Raw genomic sequence first — 15,276 nt, forward strand, 5'->3', positions numbered from 1 at the left:
GTCCACTTTAAGCAAGCTCATCAGATTGAAAGCTGACCTCAGTGGTGGTGAGGTGAAAAAGAGGTAAGTAGATAGAAAAAAAGTTGTGAAGGAGCTGTCAGGTTAGGAACATCTGAAAAGGATTTCTACGGAAGCGTTGTGGTTCATGCTTTCTTTCAGTGGTGCTCTTTCGTCATCTCTCCTTTGCAGGACCACATCCTTATCCAATTTCCTAACACTTTTTTGGTAATATTTCTTAGAATACATAGCACAAAATGCATAAGCTCAATGCATGGCTGTTATTCTGAGTTGGAGAAGTTTCCTTCAATCTTCTCTATTAAGTTCTAGAGCCGGGTCTAAGGTTTTTCTTTTTTTTTCTCCCACATACTTTTCCCTCAGGGCCTCTGTCTCACTCTGTTCAACATACCTAACCAAAGTCTGCCAAAGGGGAGGATGAAGAGCATTTTGTTATAATTCCTGCCCATCTTCTTTCATGTCTTGATGACACTGATGGATTCTCTGGACCTCCCAGTCTGAGCCTAGGGTACAGAGCACCAGGAGAAAAACTGTGGCTCATGGATGAGTAGCCCACAATACCTGAGTCACCGCTTGTAGATCTTGAGATGTGCCCAAAATTCAGAAGTTTAACTCATAAGCTCAACTAACTGGAGAGCTGGACTCTTTTCCTATGGTCTAACTGTGTACTGAAAACCAGCCATCGTGTTGTTATAACAAGAGCAACTGAAGTTTATGGTATTGCATATGGATGGCTATAATTTCTTCCATCTAGACACTGAACACCGACCATATGCTGGATGTTGGAATAAAGCAGGAAATAAGACAGGCAAGATCCTAGTGGAGAGTAAACTCTCAAGAAACCTGCAAAGGAATAAATAAATGAAATAATATTAGGTAGTGGTGAGTGCTATGGAAACAACAAAAGAGGGTGATGTCATAGCAACTGGAAGAAGGAGGCTGCTCTAACTTGTGTGGTCAGGGGAGGCCTCTGAGGAGTTGACAACTGAGCTAAAAAAGACAGTCTTAATCTGAAGACGTGTCCTGGGTAAAGAAAATGCAAATACAAAGGTCTAAAGTCTAGAATGACTTGGAAGGGCTTTGTCTTCTCATTTTTATTGAGGAAAGTTGAAAGAGTCTAGAGAACTGGCTCTGGACCCCATATTTCCATTAATCAACATTGGTAAAAGGAGATTATTAGGCTGGGAATTCTAGGACACCTAGAACTAGCATTCAAGTCCACAAATCTCTACAGTCGTTGTGTCGGGAAGTGGCAACTTGGGCTCAGTGGTACTCACCTGCCATATGATGTGACCTTTAAGGTGGTCCTGGGTATGGTCCCCCTTCCTGCAGGTCACCCAAAAGGCTATCATTAAATCCCAAGACATTGACATTTAATTTAAGACATTGAGAAAGTGACATAAATGTCACTCAACAAATACTGATGAGCACTCACTAATGGACTGTGGATACACTAATGACCTCATGAATGAGGCTTTTCAGCTGCTTCCAGAGAGGACTGTGGGCCACTCTAGAAGGCTTTGCCTAAGGAGAAGGGGAAGCCTTTCCATCCATATAATGGTTACCCTGAAAAGCAGAGCCTGAAGCAAGGATTGTGTGCAGACTTTATGTGAGAGATGATCCTAGGGAGCAGGAGCCAAGGACTGGGGTGATAAGACAGGGAAGGAGGAAAAACCAAGATGAGGTGAATTATAGAGATCACTGCTGTGGGCAAGGGGAGCTTGATTGCACTGGGAGAAGCAGAGAGAATTGTCCATCGAGGCACCAGGCACTGGAGAAGTTATTAACTGACCTCTGGCTCCCCCTGGTTGAGGGTCACTCTGGGGGCATTGATGTCCCTGAACTTCTGGGCCGTGCTTTTGCTACTCCCAGTGGAAACAAGCCATGTGGTCTCCTGTGGCCTTGGAGAAGCTCTGGGCAAAAAGCAGAGATGTGCAGCCTGCTCTTGAAATGACAGGGTGCAAGTGTGAAGTGAGTCCAAGCTTGTTCATGATCCCCTGCTACAGCTACAGCTGAAATGAGAGGTGGGCCAAGGATGTGCACCATCACCAGAGGGGCTGCCGCACAGTGCTAATGGGATCCCCCGCTACCAATCAATCGGAATACTCAAAGGAAAGCTAAGATGGGGTGGGGAAGTGGTGTACATTTGTTCTATAGTTCTCTTTTCTTAGGTTGGACCTTGTAGAAAAGAAGGAAAGAAACAGAATTACAGAGATGGGTCTGGAATCACCTTGTAAGATCCTTCAACTCATTCTGTGGCCAGGCCTGCCTCACAAATCCACATGGAGATCTAGCTCATTGGTCACTCAATCCATACATAGGACTCAGGATGGAAGGACATGGTGACCTAAAAAAGACAAGTTTCCTTTCCTTTGGGAGATCCTGAAAGCCAGGAAACTTGGTCAAAGATTAATTTGAGTGGGTTAAGAAAGACTTCTCTGATGAATGAAGGCAGAGTCTTATGCAATTAGTACATAATAAAAGGTAATAATGACAAAGTCCACATCTTCCCATGGTGTGACATAATGAATAGGGTAGAATGTGACATGTCAATTAAAATCTGTCTTCTTTTAGCAAATTGTGGTATAAGAACTAAAGAAAAAAAAAAATAACAGAATTTGAAAGACTCAGAAAACCATTCTTATAATAGCATAGAATAAGCAAGAAAAGGTACAGTCTTTTTTAATTGGAGTGTAATTGCTTTACAATGTTGTGTTAATTTCTGCAGTACAACAAAGTGAGTTAGCTATATGCATACATATATCCCCTCCCTCTTGGACCTCCTTCTAACCCACTCCCCACCCCACCCCCTCTAGATCATCACAGAGCACTGAGCTGAGCTCTCAGTGTTATATATACGCCAGATTCCAAAATATTTTGCACATGGTAGTATCTCTCCCAGTTCATCCCACCCTGTCCCTCCCCAACCTGTGTCCATGTGTCCGTTTTGTATATCTGCCTCTCTATTCCTGCCCTGCAAATAGATTAATCAGTACAGTTACCCTAGAATTCCATGTCTATGTGCTAACATACAACATTTGTTTTTCTCTTTCTGACTTACTTCACTCTGTATGGCAGACTCTAGGTTCATCCACATCACTGCAAATCTTATGTCCCCATACCAACTATTTCAAGTACGATGAATCCAGTTCCTTTAGCTCGGTGTTACTGGGAAAAGTTCAGTGAATGTGAGTGGAAATAAGTGATGAAATTGGAAGAAATAAAGTCTCAGAGGCAGTTGAGACTCTGAACTTCAGTTTTCTCCCCTGTAAATTGGGGTTAATAATAACACTTCACTGCTTGTTGGAGGATTGAATGACGGTGTGGGAAAGTGTCCTGTAAATCTGAAGGCATCATAAAGCAGTATAGCTCCTCCAGGGTTTGAAATGTAGTTGTTATTATTTAAACTGTTGGAATGATAAGCACCACTCTACTTATTAAATGGAGGAAATTCTGTTGATCTTAACATTGTTGAGTGCTAAGAATTTTCAAGGAGCCAACAGAAACCAACAGTATCAAGCTAAATTTCTGGGTGTTCTAAGGAAAAAAAACATGTTCTATCTCACGTTTGCATTACAGCTATGGAATCTACATTTTTGTGTTACCTTTATTATTGTTTCTGACAGTGTTTCCTAGCACCCCACTCCAGTACTCTTGCCTGGAAAATCCCATGGACAGAGGAGCCTGGTAGGCTGCAGTCCATGGGGTTGCTAAGAGTCAGACATGACTGAGCGACTTCAATTTCACTTTTTACTTTCATTCATTGGAGAAGGAAATGGCAACCCACTCCAGTGTTCTTGCCTGGAGAATCCCAGGGATGGGGGAGCCTGGTGGGCTGCCGTCTATGGGGTCACACAGAGTCGGACACGACTGAAGCAACTTAGCAGCAGCAGCAGACAGTGTTTCCAAAGCCCCATTATGAATGAGGTCCAGTAAGTCACAGGAGGTCAGATCCTAAATAATCCTATCCACTTACACTTCATTTCCTTTAGCTACTTCTCATTACATTATGCTTTTCTCAGCTATTGATGTTCATTTTCTCTGTATAGCTTTATTTTTATTGAAATCTGGTTCTTGCCTATGTCTTTTGCTTAAATTAAAAGAAACTTTCAGATGTTGCAGAACCAGCCAGATGGTTTTTAAATACAATTAAAGGTCTTGAGATGCAATGTTGTGTAATACTTCTGACATTTAATTTCAAGTCTTTTTCCATCTCACTGAGTTTAACACAAGTCAATGTAGTTCTGACCTGGTGGGCGAATCAAAGCTGAAAGTTTCCAGAAGATGGAAAGACACCATTGTCTCAGACAAAATGGAGCTTTGCTTTAGCCTTATTTAAATATTTTGTTACTACCTTTTATTACCTATATCTCTTCCACAGATTGAAGCAGTCTCTAGGATTTTTATTAATTCACTGTGGCTTTGGTTCTTGCTCTCCCAGGATTCTCAGATCTGGTACTGTTGTTATAAGGTTAAGAAATGGGAGACGGAAAATAAATATCAGTAGAAGCTTCCCTATTACAAAATAAATTACTGCTTCTTTTAGATAGGGCATGCATCATTTGGAAGAGGTATGCGGTGAGGTACCGGCTGACCAGCTAGTTGGTGAATCCACTACAACCCAGGGCCTGGCTCTCAACCTTGCAGGCTAAGAAACAGGTCTCAGGGACTTCAGGATAACCAAACTGAGAAAGGTTGACTATGAAATCAGGCTGCAAATTTATACATTTACAGTGGTTAAAAAAGAAAAATGTGATCATAACCACTGCCGTTTCTTGAGCCCTTTCTACATGTCAGGCATCATGCAAAGAGCATTTTAGATTGGTTAGTGGATTCTGCATTCAGTCTCATCTATGCCAGTCCCATATCACTGGTGTGGGGTCATAGGCAGATTACTTAACTTTGTGCGAGTTACTTATCTCATTTAAAGAAGTCTCAGAGGAATGCCTGGCACATTGTAAATACTCTATTTGCCATTAATGTTAACTCTCATAACATTTTTATAGGGTAGATACCATTACTATTCCCCTTTTGATGATGAGAAAACAGAGATCTAAGGATGTTAAATAATCTGCTAAGATTCCATAGGTAGTGAGTAGACAACCAAAATTTAGTCCAGACCAGGAAACTGGAATTGGATGAGTAAGGATTCAGGCTGAGAGAATGTTCCTGTTCACCTTCTCAGTGGAGAAGGTCTTTCCGGTGAGACTGTATCACTCAAATCTGTTGGTCAAGTCTCTTCTCAAGGACAGTTCTCAGAAAATCGTTGCTAGAGTTTGCTCTGGAACTTCCCTTTTTTATGGCATCATAGCTTATGCCCCCATTTGGCACAACTGGCATATCATTCACTTTGCTCCCAAGTACCATCTGCAACAGTGCTATCCAGTAGAACTTTCTGTGATGATAAAAAATATTGTAGGTTTACTTTGTCTAATGCAGCAACCACTAACTACCTGTGGCTACTGATCACTTAAAATGGGACTAGTGTAACTGAGGAATTAATTCTAATTTAATTTTATTTAAATTAATTTAAACTCCGGGAGTTGGTGATGGACAGGGAGGCCTGGCGTGCTGCAGTCCATGGGGTCGCAAAGAGTCAGACACGACTGAGCAACTGAACTGAATTTAAATTTAAGTAGCCATATATGGGCAGTGACTAGTGTTTCAAACAGCACAGACCTTCAGGGGAAAAATGTATTTTGAGAATTGAAAACAGCTTTGCAAATGGTGATTCTTGCTTGACCAATCCAAACTGAAATACACTCAGGAACCATAGCTCTTTCCTGGCAATGAGGGCAGGTGTGCTTTAGCTTTTCTACCACAAGGGTTAGAGCCTTAGCTTCATCCCTTAATAGCTGGCTAACTTAAGACAAATCACATAACTTCACTGAATTGCCTTTCCAAGTCTGCAAAACAAGGTAAAAGATAGTGCACATCAGAAATAACACCTTCCTCAAGGTATGCAAGTAAGAATCAGGTGAGATTGTGTGTGTGTGTGTGTGTGTGTGTGTGTGCTTAGTCACTCAGTCATGTTGGACTCTTTGCGACCCCATGAACTGTAGCCTGCCAGTCACCTCTGTCTATGGGGATTCTCCAGGCAAGAATACTGGAGTGGGTTGCCATGCCCTCCTCCAAGGGATATTCCCAACCCAGAGATTGAACCCGGGTCTCCTGCATTGCAGGCAGATTCTTTACCATCTAAGCCATCAGTGAAGCCCAACGCATACAGAGCCACTTTGTAAACCTGTAAAGGTTGTAGAAATGGCTTAGCAAGGATTATGATGTTTATATAGATCATATTTTCCTTTTAAAACTACTTTCATATTTATTATATCATTTTATCTTCACAACAGGTCCATGAGGGAAGTAGGGCAGGAATTATTATCTATGTTTTTACCATCTGTTGATATGTCTGGTTGCATTATCCCTGAGCTGAACCCCAGAACTACTGAGTCCTATTCTAAAGCCCTCCCTTCCAAAAAATAATCTGCAGTCACAAGCTTGGTATCCACAGGTTATGCCACAGAAATTATTCTTACTCAGGAAGTAAACTACCCTACAATGTGAGTTCAAGGCTGAATAATTAAAATATCAATATAATGACGATGGGTAGCCACCCAGTGTGCTAAGCATTTAATAAATATTATTTTATTTAATCCTCATAATAACTCTCTGAGGTTGTGTGATTATCAGTCCCATTCTGCAGACGAGGAAATTGAGGCAGTTTGTCTGTGATCCATAGAGCTAGTGAGTGCCAAGGAAGCCTGCATGTATTAGTTTGCCAAGGCTGGTATAATAAAATACCACATATTGGGTGACTTAAATGACAGATGTATTTTTGTACCAGTTTGGAGGCTAGACCTTCAAAATCAAGGCTGAATTGGCTCTTTCTGAAGGCTGAAATGGACGGATCTGTTTCTGGCCTCTCTTCTTAGCTTGTACATGATGTTTCCCTGTGTCTTTTACACTGCCTTTTCTTTGAGCTTCTGTGTCTGAAATACAGATTTCCCATTTGCATAAAAACACCAGTCATATAGGATTAGGAACCAATCTAATGACCTCATTTTAACTTGCTTACCTCTGTAAAGACCCTGTCTCCAAACAGTGTTGCATGCTGAGAAGCTGGGAGTTAGAACTTCCACATGCTAACTGTGGGGAGGGGACACAGTTCTATCCATAACACTGGGTACAAACCCAGATTAACTGGCCTCACACCATTCAGTATTATGCTTTCATGTTTCCTGACATTACAAAATTATACCATTCTGTACCCTTTTGAGAGGAACAAATGCCAAAACATAGACCATGGCTCTAGACCCTCAAATTCCACTTTTAGAGCCACTGAACCAAAATCTATCCTCTGAAAATTCCTAAATTGGAACGTGCTCCCCCAAAATGTTTATCTAAGAGGCTGGTTTCCAGCTTACTAGGCAATTTGGCATGGAGGACTTTTCTCATAAACATTTACAAATATTCTGCTCAGTAATGAAGTTAATCAGTAAACCGCACAACCTCTGGCCTCTGTTACTCCTCACCTAGTCTCATTTTCAGTTGCTGTGAGTAAGCTAAGAATGGTAATGCAGTTTCAGGAGTTAGAAAATCCAGTTCAAATCAGTCCTTGTCACAGCCACACATCCTCAGGATTTGCCATGGAAGTGATGAGCATGAAGCCCGCTAAAGGTAAGAGAGTGTTCACAGCTGCTTGTGGCGGAGCTTCTGCCAATGGACTGAGGAAACGTGGGGGACTTTTGCTTGAGATTTCAGCAACAGATCTCCATCAAAGATGGCTCAGTCAGAACCAGAAGACTGGGGTGAAAAACTGGCTGGGGTGATTTTTGTAGGGTTCGAGGTAGGTGAGTATCTCATAGAGATTAAATCTAAGTGTGTTTTCCCTACAATTCTTCACTGGATATTGTCTCAAAGTAGCACGGTTCCTCCAAGTTAAACACTAGGCAGCTAAAGTATTAATGCCCTCAGACACTTGAAAAAACATTTAAAGTACATTGTTTAATGCAATGTTTTTTAAATGGCAAGTCTTATATCCTAGTGGGTCATGACATCTATTTTGTGACTTGTGACCAGCATTAAAAATTTAGAATTGAATAAGTACAGTAGAAATATCAGAGTGCAGTCAGGGATAAGGATAGTGTTATTTCATGGAAATTTTGTTTCAGATTATTTATACATATGTATAAGTATGTATAGGGATCATGATTTAAGATTTATTTCAAACTGTGGGTTGTGGCGAGAAAAATAAAAAGAGATCCAAAAAATTTATTGAAATAGTTTCACAACAGTTTTTTCCCAATAGTCAATGGGAAATCAGATGAGTAAAGAGTTCAGCATTAAGCCCAGTATGTTTGTTTTCTCTGAACTAAAATACAGATTATAATTAAAATATAGATAGTATAAAAAATATTGTTTGTTTTCATATTTTTTCAAAATAGAAGCTTACCTTTTGAATTTCCAGCTACAGAAACTCATCATTTTTACAATAATTGTAATTTTGAACACATTTCTGATTGTAGACTTCGCAGCATGTTATTTTGGTTAAATGTGTTGTTTAAAAATGACAGACTGCATTTAGAAATGGAAAGTAGATAGAAAGCTGGAGAAGCAAATTCCCCATCATTTCAATTTAATAAATATTTATTAAAGATTTAAACTGTGTCAGGCACTGTGTAAGGTGCCACAAATGAAGGAAAAAAGGGAATATAATATACAATAATTGCAAGGAGATCCAACCAGTCCATCCTAAAGGAGACCAGTCCTTGGTGTTCATTGGAAGGACTGATGCTGAGGCTGAAACTCCAATACTTTGGCCACCTCATGCGAAGAGTTGACTCATTGGAAAAAACTCTGATGCTGGGAGGGATTGGGGGCAGGAGAAGAAGGGGACGACAGAGGATGAGATGGCTGGATGGCATCACCGACTCGATGCACATGAGTTTGGGTGAACTCTGGGAGTTGGTGATGGACAAGGAGGCCTGGCGTGCTGCAATTCATGGGGTCACAAAGAGTCGGACAGGACTGAGCAACTGAACTGAACTGAATCTAATGTATTCCCCTAAGGTCCACAGACTAACCACACAATAGCAAAAATGTATTGAATGTTTATGCTTAGTCAGGGCAGTTTACATTCTTTTTCTTAGGTTATCTTTAACCTTTCACCTAGGTACTATATTTTGTTTCAATTACTATGTTGTCCTATCCTTTTCAAAATCAATTTTTATTGGCATATAGTTGTTTTACAGTGCTGTATTTGTTTCTGCTGTATAGCAAAGTGAATCAGCTATACGTATACATACTTCTCTCTTCTTTTTTGGATTTCCTTCCCATTTAGCTCACCACAGAGCATTGAGTAGAGTTCCCTGTGCTATACATAGGTTCTCACTAGTTAATCTATTTTATACATAGTAGTGTATTATATTACACCAGCTTTATAAGAAAGGAACAGAAGCTTAAAGAAATTCAGTGTGTTTCCCAAGTTCATACTTGTAGCATGTTGCAGGTAAACTGAATCCAGATTTGTCTGCATGTCAGGATGCTTGTAATGCATATGTCCTACCACCTTAAATGATATAGCATGAAACATGAGCCTGTAAACCCACAGAAGCAATGGTACATGCTTCTGAGTGTGCAGTCAGTGTGTGCAGAGGGGAGGAGAGATTAATTCTACCTAGGGAAACTGGATCAGGCCTCACAGAGCAGGCGATGGGTTGACAAACTTGGTGGGAAGAGGCACCAACATCACAAAGGCCTGGCACCAGGAATGGCAAACAATTTCACAAACCAAGTCGTATCATCCACTTGAGGAACCAGGGGTTAGGAAATAAAGAAAGGACAAGAAGGCAGTTTTTCCACTCATGAAACGTTTCAACAAACATTCATGAAACATTTACCAGAGTTAGCCTTGTGCCAGGGAGAAAAACTGGATATAATCTGAACCCTTTATTGGGCTCATCAGCAATTAACTACAGGTTCAAGAAAAAGCGCCATCCTTCTCACATGAACCTGATTCTCCCATCTGGGTACCCAGTGGTTCTGGTCACAAACTCCTTAGATCTGTGCTGTTGGATATGGCTATCATTAGCTACGCATGGCTATTTTAAATTTTAATTGTTTAAAGTTACAGAAAATGAAAAATTCATTTCCTCATTTTCACTAGCCATGTTTCAAATGTTCACTGTTCCACATGATCAGCAGCTAACACATTGAAAGCTATAGAGGGCTTCCGTCTCAGAAATTTCCCTTTGGTCTACTCCTTTAGAGAAACTATTAAATGCTACTAAATGACTCTCTACCCAGAAAATTTTTCTTCTTTTACAGGGGGTCTCGGACTATCCTGGAGTCCATTCAAGTGTTCCCATTTAAGAACTCTTCCCTGAACTCCCACAGAAAATTTCCTATTATAAAGAAATCCAAATTCTCCTATTTCTTGATAAACTGATTCTTAAGAAATCATTCATAAATTGTATTAAAGCAGAAATAAATTTACCTTTTCAGAAAGTACACTCTAAAGTTGACCTACCTTTGCCCTCTCCACATCTTATGCTCTGTCAGAAAATTCTGTATTCATTTACTTGGTTTTATCCCAGCCCTTGACATACCTTCACCCCTCCCCACCCCAAGCACACAAACAAGAGAAAGTCTGGGGCCTCTTCTATCTCTTTTCTGTCTTGTTCACTGTTTTATTCTCAGAACCTAGTTCTGTGTTTAGCAAATTGTAAGATATATATATATACCTTATTTAAAAGATAGATAATATATCAAAACAGATTAGTGTGTATTAATATTTACTAATTAACTAAAAATTAACTGTCATTAGAATCAAGATTTTGCTGGGTTCTTTAGGAAGCAAACATGCCTTTTTATGGTGTTTAACTTATCAAAACTTTTTCTCAGAAACTGTATCTTATACTCAAAACTACCTTATGAGATAGGAAGGCTGGTTGTTAGTAGCCTCATTTTACAAAAGAAAACAGAAAAATGTTAGGCAGTTGTTTAAGATCTTTTAGTCAGTTCATAGAAGCTCTTCTTGTTCCATTATTTTGGAGCATGGTGTTCATGCTGGATTTTTTTAAATTGTAAGTGGCTTGCATATTTATTGTCTCTACTCTGAGGGATTTGGTGGGAACACTATGAAATACTAGAAGTGGATGTGCCTTGGGAATAAAGGCATTATTTAATAATACTGTGTGTACTGATATCATAATCTCACCCTGTTTATTAATTTCATATCATAGAATTGATGTCGTTGTGAAAGATTTCCATTTAATTTGAAATAATTCTAGAGATTGATATGATACTGATAACATGATTTGACTTGGGTTGGAACTCCATGGTGTCTCTTGACTTGTAAAAAATTTATTGAAAGAATTCTCAGAGATCTTGGAAGTTTGAAGAGAAAATGACTATACATTTCTTTATATTCTAGAGAATCAACATTCTGTCTTTAATTGGTTATGTGACTTCAGGCAAGTTGCTTAACCTTACTGGACCTGTAGATGGAGAGAATCTGGGGCTGGGGTGGGAATGGGGAGTTGAGTAGGGGTAAGATGGATTGGAGAAGGCAATGGCACCCCACTCCAGTACTCTTGCCTGGAAAATCCCATGGACAGAGGAGCCTGGGAGGCTGCAGTCCATGGGGTAGCTAAGAGTCGGACACGACTGAGCAACTTCAGTTTCACTTTTCACTTTCATGCACTGGAGAAGGAAATGGCAACCCACTCCAGTGTTCTTGCCTGGAGAATCCTAGGGACCGGGGAGCCTGGTGGGCTGTCATCTCCAGGGTCGCACAGAGTCGGACATGACTGAAGCAACTTAGCAGCAGCAGCAAGATGGGTTGGAGGATAAATCTAGGTGAAACTAATGATTTTAATGCTTTTAAATATTTTCAGTAGCATTCACTCCAGGAATTTTAATATTTAGCTACTAAATAGATCCAAATTTTGCTTATGTTTTATCTTTTTTCTGTAATAATTCCATATTTTTATATTCTTCCATTTTGTGGTCATGAGACAAAGCACCATTGCCAAAACTGTTTGACTGTCAGATATACTGACTCAGTGCTGATTTTATATAGATAAGTTGGGCATGAAAGAAACAAAATTGATTTCACACAGATACTGTATACTTTGTGTTCCATTAATCATTTCCTAGATCAATGCAGAAAGCTTTTTTTTTTCAACTAATATTTAACATACATATTTTCCACTTTGTCATTGTAGAAAGGCTGTTATTTGTAATGCCCATAAACTGTTGATCATAAACTTATAGAGGTTTTTGATATAAAGAAGAACTATAATATCATGAAGCATGGAGTCTTCTCTTTACAGATAAGGGAGGCCTAGGCAGTGTTGCTGCTGCTAAGTCGCTTCATTCATGTCCGACTCTGTGCGACCCCATAGATGGCAGCCCACCTGGCTTCCTGTCCCTGGGATTCTCCAGGCAAGAACACTGGAGTGGGTTGCCATTTCCTTCTCCAATGCATGAAAGTGAAAAGTGAAAGGGAATTTGCTCAGTTGTGTCTGACTCTAGCGACCCCATGGACTGCAGCCTACCAGGCTCCTCCGTCCATGGGATTTTCTAGGCAAAAGTACTGGAGTGGGGTGCCATTGCCTTCTCCGAGGCAGTATAGGTAAGTACCATATAACTAGGTTCAGAATCAAGGCTCCCAGAACCCAGGGTCAAGGAATACTTCCCAAGAGAAGCTATACTTAATGGGAAATTTAAAGATAAATGGAGAATTTAAAGATAAATGGAGTGAGATGATGTTCTTGGAGGCGGGTAGCTGTGTGGAGGAAGGTTCCAGGCTCCAGAAGCAGCATGTGGGAGAGGTTTTGAATCTGGAAGTAGCAAGGCACATTCAAGGAATACGGAAGTCAGAACATGGGAAATGGCTGGGAAAGAAGGAAACAGTAGGATCAAGCAGAGTCTTGCAGGCCTAGTTATAGGTTACCTGCAACTGGAGGCACTGAAGGGACTAGTAAACTCAAGTGTAAAAGAAGGAAGAGAAAATCTTTACCATCATTCTTTAAAGCATCACACATTTGAAGTCATCCCAGAGAGGAACAATTCAGCACATGGGCTTTGAAGTCAGACTCAAAGTTTAAATCTCAGCTACTTAGGGGTGTAGGAGCAAAGTTGCCTAACTACTCTCAACCTTGGAATACTCAGTTGTAAGTGAGGCTAATACTATTACCCACTTCATAGGATTTCATGAGACAGAAATGACAAAAGACAGCATTTGTATGTTTACCTGTTACCTTTTTTACTATGAACTGTTGAATGTTTTCCAACTTTCCTTTTTGTTTTTCTTTTAAGCATCCTTGTATGTTTTCCTTTTTTCCATGTTGAATATTTTCTTATTCTTATGCTCTTTACATATTAGTGATATGAGTGTTTTGTCTGTCCTCTATGTTGCAAATATCTTTCTGAGCTTTTAATTTTGTCATTTAATCTTTTAACAGTTTTTTTTACTGTAAAAAGTTAATTTTTATGTTAAAATTTTAATGTAAACATTTAAATATTTCAGTCTTTCTTAGAGCCTGTACTCCTAACCATATGCTAAACTGCCTCTTATTTATAGAATGATGATATCAATCCCAGTTTTGTTGTCACTTTTTTTCAGGTGTACTAACAGAGCAAGTGGCAGGTCCTCTGGGACAGAATCTGGAAGTGGAACCGTACTCACAATACAACAACGTTCAGTTTCCCCAAGTTCAACCACAGATTTCCTCTTCTTCCTATTATTCCAATGTGGGTTTCTATCCCCAGCAGCCTGAAGAGTGGTACTCTCCTGGAATATATGAACTCAGGCGAATGCCTGCTGAGACTCTCTATCAGGGAGAGACTGAGGTAGTGGAGATTCCTATAACCAAGAAGGCCCGACTGGGAGCATCAGCAGGGAGAATCAAAGGGGATGAGCTATGTGTTGTCTGTGGAGACCGAGCATCTGGATATCACTATAACGCCCTGACCTGTGAGGGATGCAAAGGTAAACGTCTTTTGGTTGGCAGTTTTCTCCTTATTAAGGTTTTTCTATATTTGTTGTTGAAATCCTTAAGACTGGATTCTTTCCTTTTCCCAAATAACTTCCCATTTCTCTTCTTCTGCTTCTCCCTCTTCTTATCTCCTCACCTTCATTGGGATGTCATAGGTTTCTAGGAAGATCTTATTAGAGTATTTAGCTTGGATATAACTAATATTTTCCCTATTCACAACCTCACATATAGTTAGAAGGGATTTATGATTATGGGTTTTGTTTGTTTTTATTGTCTTTTTAAGAAAGAGACATGCTGAACTCCTCTGTCTTAAAATTAAGGTCAAGGAGAATAAGACTTTATTCAGTAAATATTAAAAAATACATTTTCATGTACTCTAGTTAATTGAGAAAGAGAGGAAGGCAAACAGAAGGGAACAAAAAAGAATAGCTGATAGTCAACAAATATTTCACTTAGCAGGGACATAGAAGTGCTGTAGGGGAATCAATAAAATTACAATCCATATAGGATGGATAAAATACAACATATGAAATATGAAAATGACTCAGTATGAATCCCTACATGATCATTCTCCTAATGAGGGCACAAATGATAAGTTTGTAAAGTTTCAGAGGAAGAACGTAGTGGGCTAGTAGGTTCACCTATTTATTTTTTAATTTGTTTATTCAACAAGTACTTATGGGATGCTCCCATGTTAGCTTCTAGATCATTGAAAGCTGATTAAGAACTATCCCTTGAGGAGAATCTGTTGAATGGTATGCCAATTTAGTGTTTCCAGATGCCAGTGATTGCCCCAAAAATAAACAGAGGACCCAGCTACAGAAGAATGGTTGAGGACATTTCAAACTTTTGAAAGTTCAGATGATCAGGTTGTCTAAAACTTGGTGTGACTTCATGAGATTTTTTTCCCCAAAAGCAGTATTTATACCCCAAATTTAAAAATCAAGACAGATCTATAAAGAAAATTTTAAAGATTCTTTTATGGCCTTCAAAATACTTTTATCCTTTTTGTGGAGAGTCAAGTCCATATGGAGAAAAAGAACATGTAAATTCTTTGAAGACATAGATTATGTCTTCGTCAGCTTTGCCGCACCTCATAGCATCTAACAGTGTCTGGTATGTAGTAAATGTGGAGTAAGTGGTTTTTTGGAATGACATAATGAAAATCTGTGCTCATCACTTCCTAGATAAGAAGGAACATAGCCTCAAATCTCCTGCTGCTAAAGCTGACTCCAGAGCTTTATTACTGCTCTTT

At 39.6% G+C, this 15,276-nt stretch overlaps 1 protein-coding gene across 4 annotated transcripts in view; it reads left to right on the forward strand.

The window, feature by feature from the left end:
* Nucleotides 1–15,276, forward strand: part of NR1H4 (nuclear receptor subfamily 1 group H member 4) — an 81,291-nt gene that overhangs the window by 20,504 nt on the left and 45,511 nt on the right. For 2 of the 4 annotated variants that reach the window (XM_005206661.5, NM_001034708.2), the window contains 2 exon segments: nt 7,565–7,695; nt 13,649–14,014. In XM_005206661.5, coding sequence (XP_005206718.1) covers nt 7,587–7,695; nt 13,649–14,014 — 475 coding nt within the window. In that variant the 5' untranslated portion in view covers nt 7,565–7,586. 4 annotated transcript variants of the gene reach the window in all.

Source organism: Bos taurus, chromosome 5, assembly GCF_002263795.3.
Source record: "Bos taurus isolate L1 Dominette 01449 registration number 42190680 breed Hereford chromosome 5, ARS-UCD2.0, whole genome shotgun sequence".
Taxonomy (NCBI): domain Eukaryota; kingdom Metazoa; phylum Chordata; class Mammalia; order Artiodactyla; family Bovidae; genus Bos; species Bos taurus.